The 16,803-nt window shown below is 32.8% G+C and overlaps 1 protein-coding gene across 3 annotated transcripts in view; it reads right to left on the bottom strand.

Moving 5' to 3' along the window:
- Nucleotides 1–2,646: 2,646 nt before the first annotated feature.
- The window catches only part of LOC114121389 (insulin-like peptide receptor), a 46,536-nt gene continuing 32,379 nt past the window's right edge, over nucleotides 2,647–16,803 (bottom strand). For all 3 annotated transcript variants that reach the window (XM_050202221.1, XM_050202222.1, XM_050202220.1), the window contains exons 2-6: nucleotides 11,455–12,963; nucleotides 6,544–6,835; nucleotides 3,921–6,458; nucleotides 3,341–3,838; nucleotides 2,647–3,246 (exon numbers count right to left, since the gene is read on the bottom strand). In XM_050202221.1, coding sequence (XP_050058178.1) covers nucleotides 3,048–3,246; nucleotides 3,341–3,838; nucleotides 3,921–6,458; nucleotides 6,544–6,835; nucleotides 11,455–11,890 — 3,963 coding nt within the window. In that variant the 5' untranslated portion in view covers nucleotides 11,891–12,963 and the 3' untranslated portion in view covers nucleotides 2,647–3,047. The remainder of the gene's footprint in view (nucleotides 3,247–3,340; nucleotides 3,839–3,920; nucleotides 6,459–6,543; nucleotides 6,836–11,454; nucleotides 12,964–16,803) is intronic.

Raw genomic sequence — 16,803 nt, forward strand, 5'->3', positions numbered from 1 at the left:
AATATTCCGTAATCCGTATACATTGTAGTATTGTACTATTGTACATATATGATGATATATCTACGATCTATATAATGTTGATTATTATTGCCTTTATATCTGTGTGTGTATTAGTAAATGAAATAAATATTAAATTGCCTGAAATTAACCGTTTCATTTATGATTTATGCAAATATAATTATATAATATTGTACACGCAACCTTGGAAATGAAGTTGCTCACGACTAGATAATGTATGGCTAGATAATGTATTTCGACAAACCGAAATATGAAATTTTTCCCAAGTATCGCGGTCGTGGACAATTCGCGTTTTGCCCGCGAGCATTTTTGAGGTTTGCCCGATTTCGACTTTTTCCAGTAACATACATCATACTTATATTTATGTATATAATGTCAAAATAAATGAATTTGAGTGGTCGTGGATCTAAGAATAGGTTGATCACCCATCACTATTTTTACTCAATGACGTCGTACACCCGACAGTCGACACCTTCGACAGAGCTGTTATACCTATATACTTTCCTAATAAATATTTTTTTTTCAATAGTACGACGTACCTACCTCATTTTGGTATACTTACCGAAAGTGTACTTTTTCATTTCTTATTTTTCGTGTATCCTGATCCTGATGTAGGTTACGGCGCGACTCCCAAAATTCGTAAAAATCAAGAGACTAGGACACCTCAAGACGACAACAGAAGTGGTAGGACGATAACAGTCACGCCATCTGTTCGTCGTGCGGTGCAAGCCGCAGTGTAAGCACTAAGCAGTACAACCGCAGAGTAGCGCAGACTGCGAGTCGTGCCACACAGCAACCATCATTAAACGGTTTGATCGGCATTTTATATTTTTTTTCGTTAAATTTATGTTCTTGTAAAATATTTCAATTCAATCATTGAATGTTTGAAAGTAGAAACTTTCCAACATCTTAAATTATTAAGTATTGATGTGCATTATGATTTATCGTAGAACAGTTTTCGACTGAGCAAATCGATGAATCAACGGAGTTGAAAAATATGTATGAGTATAATACTTGTCTATGAATAAAATTTCTTCGGAATCGCATTTATCTGGAAAAATATTTAATCGGAAACGTACCTACCTATGTTGTAAGAAGTGCATATGCCATCCTGCATCCCGCCACAGATGAAATAAAACGTTGTTACCCTGAGTTCGAAGTTATTTCAATAATATATTTTATAAACTATAATAGTACAATGGTCTATGAACATTGTACCACAAGTAACTACGTATCTGTGGTTTAATACAACATTAAATAAACTAAATAATAATGGTATAGCATTGCAACATGATAGGTAGGTACCTATATGATCATACAAAATACCTACCTGTTAAATACTTACTACTTAGTATGTATTATATTATAGGAAGGTACCTACTTAAAATCTCAAACATTTTTGTAATTATTTATAATATTTATTTCAAAATATAATTATAGAAAAGATTTTATTTTATTTTTTTGAGTACACAACTTCTTTGTTCACCTCTTAGTTGTACCAATGTAGCGATAACTAATGTAAATTTACTCAACCATTAACAGAGTAAAATAAATTTTTCTTATAAAATGTGTTATACATTTGTAAAAATGAGTCAACAAATGCTAGTCCTATGACATCCTCTAAGAAAAAAAAATTTTTATTTGTAATCAATGGTGTTGATATTTATTTATTTTTTCTTCTACATTTTGTTAATATACATTATCCAAAGAGGAAACCAAAAATAATATTCCAGTATATCTCTAGATAAAACAAATTCAGATATAAAGCAACTATATAATCCATGGTAAAAGATCCAACACTCTTGAAGTCATGTATTTTATTAGCTTTGAAATAATTTAAATAAAAAGTACAAAATTGAAATATTTATGAAATACCACAATACTCGTATAAATTCATATTAAAAAAAAATATATATATTTTTCAATTTTAAATTGTTTACATTAAACATACATTATTTATACATTACCATATCAAATAATACATTTGGCTAGAAAAAAAAAATATTTTTTCAGATTTATTTAATTTAAAATTGTATAGTTTCATATAATTATCATCTCTTTAAATTAAAACAGTTTAAACAATGATCAGTAAAAATGTAACTCAAATTTATTGGTCAACATTTAATAATATTAAAATATTAGTTACTATAATATTATAATATGCAATGTGTAAATATCAAACAATTTTAATTACCTTATTATTTTAAGGAAAAAATATTATAATAATATGTTAACATTTTGACAATAAGAGATCCAATGTTGGTAAGTTTTTAAATTAAAACAACATCTTCGTAAACACATATGGAAAAGGATAATTTTACTAGAGGAAAAATATCAAACTTCATAAAAATTTACCTAAAATACAATTTTATAAAATATGTTTATCATAAATAATATTACAATTACATAATTAATATAACTGAATTTTTCTAAAAGAAATATGAAACAATATTAGTATTATATTTTTGTTTTATTTAATCGAGACTTTTAAATTTAAAAAATATTTTCAAAAAATATACGCTCATGTAATATTAAATACTTTTTTTGTAAATATTAGTTTGGTCAATATTAAAAAATTATTTTAAACAGCAATCAGATAGTTCCAAAAAAAGTAATTATATGGCAATATATATTTTATTTTATTTTATTTTTTTTTTAATTTTGTAATGACATGTAAAAATTTATAGTAAAATAAGATAATAATAAAATGAAAAACAGACGGTGGAAAAACAAGATTCCCACGCGCTGACTAGAAACTAGAACAATATGTTTATACATGTGAGGTGGTATGAAAAAAAAATTATTTAATTATAATTCTTAATAAAATTAGAACATAAACATTAAAATATTAAATTATATAAAAAAAAGTTAACAACGAAATAATAATAGTCTACAAAAACGGTTACCCAGATGACAAGTTTATACCGCTTATACAATATTTATAAAGAAAACAAAAAAAAACACTTATTTTTTTAAATAGACTTTACTGGTAACGTTGATTTTCACTTAAATATTTTTGACCCTAAAAATTACATTGGCGATAAATGGCCATTACTCATTTTATTTTTGTCTACGTGGAACGCACTATATACAGCAACAGTGTCACCGCCTTCGAAAGAAATGCTTTCATTATCTACATCTTCTTCATATGTAGTACATGGCGACATCAACGATTGATCGGCCGGTGATTCATTGTGTAAACCACGTGTATGATAAAACGAAACTGATCTATAAACAGGAAGTGATAGTATAATAACAAGATAACAAGAGATAAATTATATAATATTATTGAATGGTGAATAATTAATAAAAAAAAATGAACCTGAAATCATCCTCCAGATAAACATCAAGTGTTTCAACTATTTTTAGGAACCTTGGTCGTTGAGAAGCAGTCCAATTCCAACATAGTCTAACAATACCAGCCAACACATCAGGACAAAATATTGGCAAATTAAGTAAGTTACCATCAAGCACATGTGCCATGACTTCATTGTTGCTCTTTTCTGAGTAAGGTTGTGCTCCTAATGTCATCATTTCCCAGATCACAACCCCATAACTCCAAACATCTGATTGACTGGTAAATATACCTTCACTAAGACTCTCAGGAGCCATCCACCGTATAGGCATTTCACCCTTATTTCCTTTACGATAATAATCACCATTATACATTTGTCGACTCATACCAAAATCGCCAATTTTCACAGTCATATCATTAGCCACCATACAATTTCGGGCTGCTAAATCCCGATGAATAAATTTATTATATTCTAGGAATGCCATACCATCAGCTATTTGTGCAGCCATGCGAATGATAGTATATCTGAAAAATAATCAAATAATTATAAAAATGTGTCACTAAATCTTATGTCTATAAGTAAAAAAATATATATTCAAGTCTTTACCTGTTGGGTGGAGGTGGATCATCAGAATTCCTGCACTTAACCAATACACTTTTCAAATCACCACGACCCATGAGTTCCATTACCAGTAGTGGTGGATGGGTCTTAGTCACCACACCAAGCAATCTCACAATATGGTATGCTTCGCTGAACTTTTTCATTATGGCTGCTTCGTTTAAGAACTCTGCATGATATCTCATAAAGTTTGTCTTGCTAACAGATTTTACAGCACATGGTATGGAATCAGGCATTAGCAGACCTTCGTGAACCGTACCAAATGTTCCTCTACCGAGTATTTTTTGTATAATTATATCATCTCGGGGTATTTCAAATTCATCCTCAACATATATACCAACATAGCCGGGATTGTTGGCTAAATTAAACATGGTATTACGTTCCAAAATCTTACGACTAAAGTGTGTACGAATATAATATACTGTTAATAAAATTAATAAACAGCCACAAATGAAAATTATGAGAATAAGATTCCAACTGTTAAATGAGTCTGGATATGGAAGATTAAACTCTTTCACCGTAGTAAACGGGCCAGGTTTATACAAAGAAACAGCTTGGATTCTGTATTGGTAAGTACCAGGCTGTAAGTTCTTGAAGACATATGATCGGCCAGCATTTTCGTACTCCTTCATAGTAATACATACAGAAACAAAATTGGGCGCGTCCGAGCGCTTATATTCCAACTGGAAACTATGTAATATACTATTTATAAGAGTCGGTGGCTGCCAAGATATAACTACAGTGTGATTATTCACAACAACATCTTGTACACTATCGCTATCAATAATATCTGCCTGCTTATTTTCCAAAGTGCGGAAGGATATTAACGTCTCTTGACTACAAGGATTGATATTACTTAGGTTTAGTTCTTGTTTGACCACTTCTCTACAAACCAATATGGACAACAAATATTGACTGTAATGCCTAAGGTTACCAAGATTAAACGATGTAACATTTTCATTCAGCTGTATCTGGAAATAAGATGAGCTACCATCTTTATGAGTGACATTATTCACTATGTTACTCACTGACCACATTTCTGTACAGTTTTCATTTATAATATTTGGAAAGATAGTGTCGTCATTGTTTTGCATCGCCAAACATTTTGAATTAATAAAAATATTAAGAATGTTACTGCTGCACGATTCAAATGTATACTTGTGATTGTTCAATGAAATTAAATCCATGTCTATACCGTGTTCAAAAGTGTTGCATATATTGTCAACAATATTCTTTTGCGGTTCACACTGTTTTTCACATGTATCATCAGATGGTTTAACAATTGATGTGGTGGATTTGTGAGATATACCGTTGCCATTGATCGTCTTGTTTCTACAGTAGCTACGTTCGTCCAAAATGGTTTGGTCATCGGTTAAATGAATTCCCTTAATAATGTATTTTACTAATTTTCCATGAGGATGTGAAGGAGGTTTCCATGTAAGTTCTACTTCAGAACTAGACAATGGTTGAGCAGTGAAGTATTGAGGAGCGGACGGCTTTGACGGAAGTGTCTTACTACGAAATACACTACTCATACTAGTCTTTGAAGAAATCGTGTAAGTCTTTACATAATAAATGTACTCGGTGTTTGGTTCTAAATTTGTAATTACATGGTAAATTTCAGTGTCGTTGAAAACTTTTTTTGAACTTATATCATCAATTTTCCAACTAGAGTCTTCGCAATCGGTTGTTTCAATAGTTTCATTCCATTTAGATGCTTCGATAAAATACACAAGAAACCTTTCCAAATGATCTGCTTCCACCGGTTTGTGCATTTGTAACACAATAGATTGTGGTTCGATTTTAACGGTTTCCACTTGTAAATTATAAACAGTGCATGCGAACTGATCGCCGTTGGATATAACCGACACTTCTATATCTGAGAACGGAGGCAGCGAAGACAAATTTCCAAATTTATATATTTCTGACATACATAACTTTGGATTGTAATGAAAAGATACTGTGCCGTTCAATATCTTTACGGGGCGAGTCTCGTTTTTACTGTTGGTCCAAAGTCTTTGTAAATTTTTATTGCCGCGAATCACCAAAGCCATTTTATTAACAGTATTTTCACCGCGTATTTCGTACAGACTTCGCAAGAAATTCAATGAGTTCAGCGAATACGACCGTATGATTCTTAACTGATCCAAAATGACTTCTACTTTGCCAATGTATTCTTCTAGTCGACGTTCTACTTCCTCACTCGTGCCGTACTTGACTTCGATCTCCAAAGACTGGATTGTTGTACAGTTGGTGTGTAAACGATATTCATAGTTCTTCCTCAACATGTCATCGCTGATCTTGAAGCTATTACAGTTCCGCTGACAGTGTCCGTACCTCGTCTTCCTGCACAGTGTACAATTTCTTTTGTCCGCCGTCACCTCGAATCCGTACGGACACTCGTCGCGACAAACGCGTTCGAACGGGATGTAGTGCGTGTTCACGACGTCCGGTGTCGATTCTTCTCTGCTCACCGGCAGACTGTAGCACTCTTCTGCGGTCAAACACGACCTGATGTGACCATACCTAAATACGAAAACAAAAACAAACTCTATATCAGTAAGTAATTTTTTTTTTTTTTTTTAACACCGATTTTGTAAACACCACTCACAGGCCGTATGGACATTCTTTGATGCATTCGCCCTTGTGCATGTACGCGGTGCACGCAAAACAATGCCTGGCAGAGTGCGGTTCGTCACAGCCGCCAGCGCACAATGGATGGCAACCGTTCAATCTCCCGTACTGACACCGGACAGGATCGTGTGACCAGCACAGGTCTCCCGGACAGCCAATATTAGAGCATCCGTTACATTTTATAGGTTCGTCGTTGCTGATCACGTTAATGTCGTTGCTCACACCGTTGGCGATTTGGCCCCAATCGATTGTTGTCGCGTGACACAATTCTACAAAAATTAACACGAGATATTATTACTATACCCACAATACTACGTGATACATCGGTATGTTATGCAACATCACAGCCCAAATGTTTTAATTCGTTTTATCGCGATAAACACAAATCAATTATTAATGTATGTTGATTTCACATGGTCTTAAATATGGTCAGGCGCCTACATAGAAAAATGAATGAAACGTAAATACATATTAGCTACCTATTACGGGTATAATGTCTGAAGACTGGCTAATTTTTAAATTTTTTCACATTTGTTACGAGTAGGTGATTAATTGACGAAATGCATTTATCCGTACGACCGTACAAATTAAAATAACTTATCGTATACAATTATAAATTTCATTGGTCGATTATTATTTGACAGTCGCTGAAAAGTAAATATTTGATGTACTAATACAAAAGTTACACTACTCACTGATATTAATATTATATTAGACATATATTCATAAACACGGAACCTTTTATAATGCTTAAAACTACACACAACACCCCCAAAATTTCGTATTTACATACTTGATTATTTACACCACCTTTGGAAAAACGTTTTAATTTTTTTAAACCATAGGCTAATTCTACGACATTGATTGACAGTCACAGCCAGCCCCGCAACAATGCCCCTTCAAAAATGTCATTTCTCCTGTTGTGTTTTTAATAAATAAATGGTTTTGCAGGGCGAGCGCCAAGCAGTTGTAAAGAATGTAATGTCGAACACGTAATTTTCAGTAGTCCCCTTTACGCAGTTACAGGTGCTGACATCTTTTACGAAAACACGCACTAAATCATTAAAACTAACAGGATGAAACTTGGTAATCGAATTATGTACCTAAGCCGTAATTTTTCATTTTTCGTGCTCTGCGAAGTAAACATTCCCTACGAGACACTTCGTGTCTATAACATTATATACCTACTCTACAAGATTGGACTGTGGCATTGTGCGCACGCGCGGATATAGAACCGCCAGACACACAATCGTTGTTATATAAGTTATGTAATTAATGTATTGTCGAAAATGTAATAATATGTTTGCGATAAACGATAATTCCATAATAGACGGTGACAACGTCCAGCGACCCGGACATTAGATTACATCGTACGTACTGTGTTAATATTAACATTATAGTATAGTCATTAAAAACACAAAGTTATCGTCAAAAAATATACATTGCACGGGACCAATAATACTATCACACGCGATATAAAATTCGGTAACGTTTTGATTTTGTTTATGAACGACAAATATTAGATATATATTATATAATAATATTGTTTTTCGAACAGTTTACAATTCTTTCCCTGCCCTAAGTTAGGTTAGGCCGGTTAGGGAAATTAAATTTGTATGTGATCACGTGAATATATTAAAAATATTTAAACAAACGCTAATTATAAGTATAATAATATATTATATTTTTAAGTATTTTGAATTATGTAGAAGCACCTATTATAATATAATAATAATATACAGCAACATTTTAAAGTATAAAAGTATAAATTTGACGGTTGGTTGCACAGAAAATGCGCTTGTTCAGTAATAAAAGTTATAAACATACGCTACTCCTAATTAGTGTATTTTGATAAATAAATTCATACATGTATAATGAATAATATATTAGTCAATCGTGAGTGATTTAAGTTCAGAATTTTAACATTATTAGGTAGACAAGTTAACTCGTAAAATAAAAAACGTATTTCGTATAGGTACTCATATGATATGTTATAAATTATAATATACAATTGCAAAAAAAAAAATCAATACTATATTATATTGTGTGCGCTTTTATTGAAATAACAATAAAAATATATAATTTATTCAAAAAGAGTAAATAAATATAAAATTATTGAATATTATTAGATGGTATGGTACTATGGTAAAAAATAAGTTTAAACAGAATATCCTGACTCGGGTAATCATATGTCTACCCATTACTTTTGACAGTGATATAATGATAAGGCAAACAAATTTATCTAATAATTATAGTTTTATGTGATAATTATTTTATACTAAGTATTTTAGTGTTTACTCATATTACCTATTATAATGATTTGTTTATCTTATCTATTAAGATTTTAGACTATACGACATTTAAGATTTTGACAATGTACATTATAGTACAGTTACATACTTGCATAGCACTCATTATTCAGTGTGATAGTTCAGTAAGAATTAGAATCTACTAATTTGTATCTATAATGCACCACTGTAGTTATATTTCTAAGTTATATTTTCCAAGTTTTGTTATTTTTTAGATAACATTTTATTTTAAAATTCTAAAGGTTTAATATTATAGTATTCAACTTTCTTTTAACCAGTGCTAGTACAAAAAAATCATTTTCAAAGCTATAAATAATAATGAACTTTTAAAGAAATAATATTATCAAAGAGCGTCTTCGGGGCATATTATACAGGAAAAAAATTTTTATTTTAAACTAAACTTCAATAATTCAATGAATAAACGATCAGTTCACATTTTCAAGTCAAGAAAAAGTTAATGTAATTTATTTCAAATATTTTTGTTCGTTTTGATTTAATTATTTATTTTTTATTTTTAGAACGATTAAAAAATAACTCAATAATTAATTATTTTTATGGTACTTTCTTATGTTAGGTTATAATATGTTAATAACTCTTGACACGTTTTAATACTAAAGTTTTGTACTAATGTCTAATTTATTGATTTTTCATTTTAATAAATTATTTATTTTAAGTTTTAAAATGATGTATCTTTAGTTGATTGATAAATTTTTTTAGACTGAACAATATTATCAGAAAACCCTAATGACTTTTGATTGACGAAAAAACGGCAAATCGGCTTTACAGACCGAAGTGTGAAAACCTAATAAAAAACTGAAAAACCTCGTGCTTAAAGTTTGAACCACACGTGGTTTAGACTAAAAATAAAGTAAAATTACTGGTTATCAAATTTATAATTATGTCTATGTTTATAAGTTGAATTTAGTTAGTACCTACCTACTTATTTAGATTTTTATGAAAAAAGTATAAATTAAAAAAACTAAAAGATTACACAATATGTAAATATCCATGGGATTAAAATTAAATTGTTAAAAAAAAAACCGTGTAGCTATAGGGTCATAAATAAATTCATCTTCTTTAGATATTATAACCAGTAATTTTACTCTAATTATAGCCTAAAACCCACAATGATGGAAATACAGAGGATTATTCTGTATTACTCGTTCGGAGAGACTGAGACGTATTATGTGAAATGAAATGAAAGACAATTTATTGCTTCATTAACATAAGAATAAATGTCATTTTTGATATGTGCAGATGTATTAATGATAAAGATACGGAAGCCATAAATTCATGTAATTTTATTTTTGGATTCCATAAAGTTGATTTATAAAAACTAATTGGTATTTGAATATTATTTCCAACTTTTTATAAAAATTATATCGATTATGCTATCAATGGAAACAAATAACAATAGTCGAATACAGATCGACGTTTTACAAACGAATAAAGATTTTTAACAATTGAGTTTGATCATTATTTTTTATTATTACCTATAATTAATAATAATTGAGATTTCGTTATGAAATCGAATCGATGTCAGGGATAATCCGGTCTTAATTTCACCAACCGGTGAGATAGAACCGTAGCACCGATACTCAGTCACGAGGGGGAGTCTAACCTGAATTCGAAGTGGATACGTGATGGAAGTCAACTGCGACAAACTATACACCTATATACTATATACCTATATATATTATATAGCTCTCATAATATTAAAAATAATGATATTCGCATAATGGGGGAGTGAGTGTTAACGAGTGTTCAACAATAGGCACCCTCAATTCTTAAAAAAAGACCATAAATTTCCCTAGTCAAGTACGTCACCCATCAGTGATCACTATTATAAATAATAGTCGGGTGACAGTGGGTTCTCGATAAATTAAAAAATAAAATAAAAATTGTAATTAGTTTTCGAATGATGACACACGCACATACAATCATCAGAGCCCATGTGACAAGCGTGGTTACCGTATAAATATAGAAACATTAGAAACCCACAATCAACACAGTTTATCGTGATTTATATCAACGATTCGTTTAACGTAAGTCACTCAACAATATTACTAGGATATTTTGGACGAGCGGTTTATTTGGAATTTAGCCGAGCGAAGTAAAACGGTACACAAGGGTATTTCGCAACAAGTCGATTCACCACTACTCCGCTCATCAAAACTTTAATACTGTAATACAATACATGTAAACCGCTTGTCCTAAGTTTGTTTTTTACACATCAAAATACTCAAGATGGATTCCGCTGGGGGGAATTCGAAATAAACAATGTAAAAGGTATGTATATCGTTCAAAATAAATTAATAATAACAGAATCATAACGATAAAAAAAGATGTGAAAAATGTAATTGTTTACCCCAAAAATGTTGTTTTGAAACGACTAAATAACAGTTACCCATCCGAAAAGAACGTTTTCAACAAAATAAAAAAAAAAAATAAAAAAACTCGTTTTCAATAATAATTAATATCCTACGTCGTTATATTATAATAACAATTATAATATAGTCAAACGGATTGTAAACCGAACAAAATATATAATAATATATTATACGGACACCGGAACTCACTAGGGTTTTTCGAAATGATCACGGAACCCCGCGTGATGTTGGTCAAGCTGTACAGTCCGATCTCCCGGAGGTCGAGGTTGTCGTGGATCATGAGCGCCAGCCCCGGGAAATGAGGGCTGTGCGCGCCGCGGATCAGCATCAGGTTCGGGAACAGCTTTCCCAGGTTGTGCAGGCCGGCCACGCGGTACACGACCAGGTACTGAGTGATCTCGCGCAGCAGCGGGAAGCTGATGTCGAAGTCGGACGGTTTGGTGGCATCGAGCAGCACGATCTGCACGGAACCCTGGACGATGGTGCAGTTGTGCAACGCGGACAGGCGGTCGCCGCTGTTGCGCACGTCGATGCTGCCGCACACCTTCTCCTCGACGGCCGCGGTCGTGACGGACAGCGACCACAGCCAGACGAACGCGATCCACCACCCGTTCATGGACGGCATTTTTTGAGCAAAGGTCGTTTGTACTTCATCTGTCAGTCGAAATGCGAGTGTACGATAATGTTATATTATATTATTGTATAACGTAACAATTACTCTATATGTATAAGAGCGTCGAGCACCGCGGTCGCGTATAGTTTCTCGCAGACCTTTGTTTATCCGTTACAACAACAACAACAACAAAAACAACAATAATAATATAATAATAATTTGATACGCGCCCACCTGCACTACAACGATAGGTAACAATTGTCGTACTGTGATGGGTAGGAATATTATTTTAGGTACTGCAGCAGTTTGCGTTATTTCTCTCGCGAAACGCTATATACGCATAAACGAATCGATTCGACCGAACGTACGTACGCGAAAATCGTAAAAATATAAATATTTGTTATAATTTTTCTATTAATTATTTATCTGTGGTAGACTACCGCGCGGCCGGATCACGCGTCACATGGCGCGCACGCAGCGGCTGCGGCGCGGATCATCGCGAACCGAGGAGAACGCGTGGCGCTGCACTCCTCCGACGACACTCGACTGCGACGTTAGCTACCGCTGTGGCGGCGGTGCCGGCAGTGGCGATGACGACGTTCGTTGTGACGACAGCGGCGGCGGCGACGGCGGCGGCGGCGGCAGCGGTGGCGTACATCTTGTTGCGCGACGCGTCACTGGGGGGGAATCGCAGCGCCCGCACGCGATTCTCCAGCGGCAGTGGGCGGCGCCGCCCGAAAAACACAAACGCCGAACCGACCGGACCGCTGGGTGGGGTGGATGGTTGAGTTATGGTCTGGCGGTAGAGCACGGGGTGGGAGGGGGGATCTCGTCGGAAACAGAAATAAATGAAATAACGTTTTGCTCTCTCGACGACGACGACGACAATCGGTATTTTAAATGTTATTATAAAATATTATAATATTATTGTCAAACGCCGGGCGATTGCGGCCGGACGATTTCGTGTCGTATTTTTCGTCGATTAAAAGTCGCTGGATCACTCGGACTGGACGGTTGATTTTACAGCGTCGTCCGACGATGGCGGCAGCGGAGACGACCGGAGAGACTGTGGCATTTTCCTCGTCCTGCGGAAAAATAAACAATATCAATCGATAATTTATTACATATTATGCAAATCATAAAAAGCTTTGCCGACGTTTCCCGGACATCGACGTGCGTACACAACAAAATAAAACGCGCTCGATAAAATGAATAAGGTTGTTGATTCCACGAGTAATATTAATTTACTTAATAACAACGTAACGATGAACGTGAAGTAGAAACGGACACGTGTTCGACGAGAGAGTCGTGGGGTGCGTGTTTGCGCGCGCGCAGGGGGGAAGGGTTATTACGTATTGATGCGGGAGGGGTTGATTTCCTGCAGATCCCCGGGAACATAGCTCGAAAACTCGTCGAGACTTTCATCGCTCGTAGGGTGGTTATAAAACGAGAAATATTATTTTAATGAACTCGAAACTGCTAATTTATTAATTGGTAACCAAATAATATTGTATTTTTGATTTTCTGTTTAAATTTTATTACAGTTGCTACACAATGAGGTTTATACGGGTATTATACTACAATCACGTTTTGTACAGCTGATGTTCGTTATAATAGATCCGAGTTAAATAAAAATGTCAAATGACAAATAACACAATTCATTGAACATTTTTTTTTTTTTTTATATAAAAGGGATTAAAAGTTGACTGAACCCCAGAAAAATATTAAACGAGCTTTCATAATTCAAAAAAGTAACTTATTATTTGGCCGGTTCTAGTGTTAGCCTGTATAATTTATATCAGCAGTTCAGTAATTAATATTCATTATCAATTCAGAAAATTCTGCTTCAAAATTTAAAATTTAAAAAATGGGAAGTAGGCTCTGCTGTATAATTGTAAGTATCAACTGAAAATCGTTTCAAACCTTATAAAAATAGAAAATTTTGTAATGTTTCAAATACAAAATAATTTGCCGTTTTTGACTAATTTTATCGAAATATTTAACTTCATAATATGCTTATACCTAAAAACAAATTATGCCTTATGTATCTTAAGTATTATTAAATTACTTTGAAGCAAAACTTATGAAGAAACTCGTATTTTAAGTTTTTGTTAAAAAAATTTTAAACTTCTATAAATAACGGAGTTAATTAATAATCTGACTATATAAAAAAAAAACCGAATATTCGGTGAAAATTTCAGCTATAGTATTTTGTTTCTGGATTACCTATCACAAAATAAAAAAAATCGTTTTTGTCAGAAATTAGTTAATTTTTCCTATTTTTTGTTTGTTTTCTACAATTATTAGGAATGTACTAGAAATATTTTACTCTTAACCCCCAAAGTACCAGGCACTACCAGCTGGTTTCATATTTCTTCTATAAAAGATATTTGAATTGAAAATCTTAGTATTTTGACTGCTCCAAAAGGTGATGAGTGACAATACACACACACACACACACACACACACACACACACATACACACACTCTTTTAAACAAAATTCACAACACTGTAACTTCTTGAAGATCCATAAAGATTCCATCGCTCCACTCAGAATTCAAAACATTAATTGTGTTCAAAAACTCAATAACCCTGAGAACTAAACTTAATGTTTTTACTGACAGATTCAAGTAATTCAAAAATATTAAAGAAACAATATCAAGAGAAGAGAAATCGTTTGAATGTTCGAACATCATAACATTATATTATATAGTCGTTCCACGGAAACAATTGAAATACACGACATCACGTACGACGACATACACACACACACCATTTTAGTGGCCTCCGGAACATCACAGATTTACATAATTTTCAAATAAAAATGATTAGAAACGATCCAAAACGCATGGGACGTAATACCATACCAGGTATCAACCAAGTACCCGTATATAATGTGAGCGTTAACGTGCGTGCGTGCACAAGTGCACAACACGGTAAAGAGTAAATACGTCCAACGGAATAATTGTTGTTTTCAAAACATCGCGTCATAATCTCGATGACGTTAACACGACATAATATGTAAAATATCTGGAAACAATAATTATTATATTTATGGTGCGCAATTACTAATCAATCGACACACCACATCGTTTCTGTGCATGACCAGTAAATAAAATGCAATCCAGACAAAATATGCAGTTATTGTATTCGACATTGGTAAACATACGTACTGCGACGAGACTCCCAGAAAAATAGCATACCTAAACAATAAACGATACAATAGTACCTAATACACAAAACAGTGTAATATAAACTTTAGTCGTGTTTTTTTGTAAGTTTACAACAATCAATGCATTATTGTCTAGGTCATTTTTTTCAATTGACAAACATCTATAACACAGCACTCGTATAATATTAAAAAAGGTATTTTTCGAAAATTAATGTCGGTGTATAATTTATTGAATAAAATCTAAAAAGTCGGTAGGTATGATATATAAAAAATAAAAACGAGAATTTATTAATAAAAAAAAAAAATAGTGTATACGCCTAGTAGTTACATAGTTTAATAACACTTCGTACATGTATGGAGTACCTACCTACTATAGTACTGTACATATATATAGTAGTTTAATTATTATACTAATAGTACAAAACATATATGACACATTGTGTATGAATTATGGCAGGTAAAGTGTGTGTGTGAGTGGTGTTTTTTTCACATATCTTTGCCGCCGTACCACTGCAAAACGCTGATCCATTCATAAACACAATAGACCACGATCTGCAGACTGCAGTGTACGGAATTGTGTGCGGTTGTGGGACATACCGCAACCGCTTTATCGACATATAATATCATTACAATAATCAAGGGAATATTAAAAACGCCCGCCGAGGTTTGAAAAACACCGTCACAACAACTCGATTTCACAACAATAGTAAAATTGTACGTCCGGTTTCGTCTACAATGCGGATAAATGATATAATAATAATAATATAATGCCGGGCATAGCGTATATATAGCGGCTACACACACATTTTATTGTAAACACGTTAAAATCCTAATATCCCTGCAGTGTCCCCGTGCAGTTTGTATCGATATGCTTTCGAGCCGTAGAACGTAGGACGTCTACATTCCTATACTTGAAGAATCGACTGTTTCTGTGCGTACGACTTGTGTCTTTATACTGAAATCGCCATATAGTGTTCCTTTGTTCGAATTCGTTCGATAAAAATACGATTTTAGCACACGAAGGTATTCTAATATTATATTATAGGTATTTGTTGTACATTTGTTGTTTGTCCTACGCTGAAAAATAATACAAAACGTATTCATACTAAAAAAAAAACTACTGTTTTTTGCACTTTTTACAACCTTATTTTTTTTTTTTTTTAAAGTCGCTCATTAAATTTCCAAATTAATAAACAACGAATATATTTCATAATTGAGAATAAAGTAATTTTTTTCACCTAAACAGAATTGTTTGTTCAGAGAACAGTGTACACAGTATATTTTAAACAGTTTTTTCCCAAGAAACTAATAATAAGCCAAAAAAGATAGAGTGGGAATTCGAGATGTAAATTATTTCTTCATTTTTTCATTTATAAAAAATAAATAAATAAAAATTCGAGAATAATTTACATTGAAAAATAATAAAATACAGTGTTATAGATGATGATATAAATTGAATAGATTTTCTGAAACTTAATTTACTGACATAAAACCTATTTTAAGATCTATAGTATAACACTTTGACTAAACATCCTGGAATTTTAGAAAAGAAGCCACGCTTTAAAAATTATGTTTACGCATTACGATTGAAATTAAGTATAAGTTTTAATGGGCACAATAAAAACTTAAAAACAACAATATCTCAGAAACTTTTTTTTATTAATATTCAGATTTTCGAGAGTTATATTAACTGTTAAAAAATGAAACAATTAGTAGCTTTCTTGAAGACTGTTTACATTAAAAAAAAAAAGG

Source organism: Aphis gossypii, chromosome 2 (genome assembly GCF_020184175.1).
Source record: "Aphis gossypii isolate Hap1 chromosome 2, ASM2018417v2, whole genome shotgun sequence".
In the NCBI taxonomy this organism is placed as follows: Eukaryota; Metazoa; Arthropoda; class Insecta; order Hemiptera; family Aphididae; genus Aphis; species Aphis gossypii.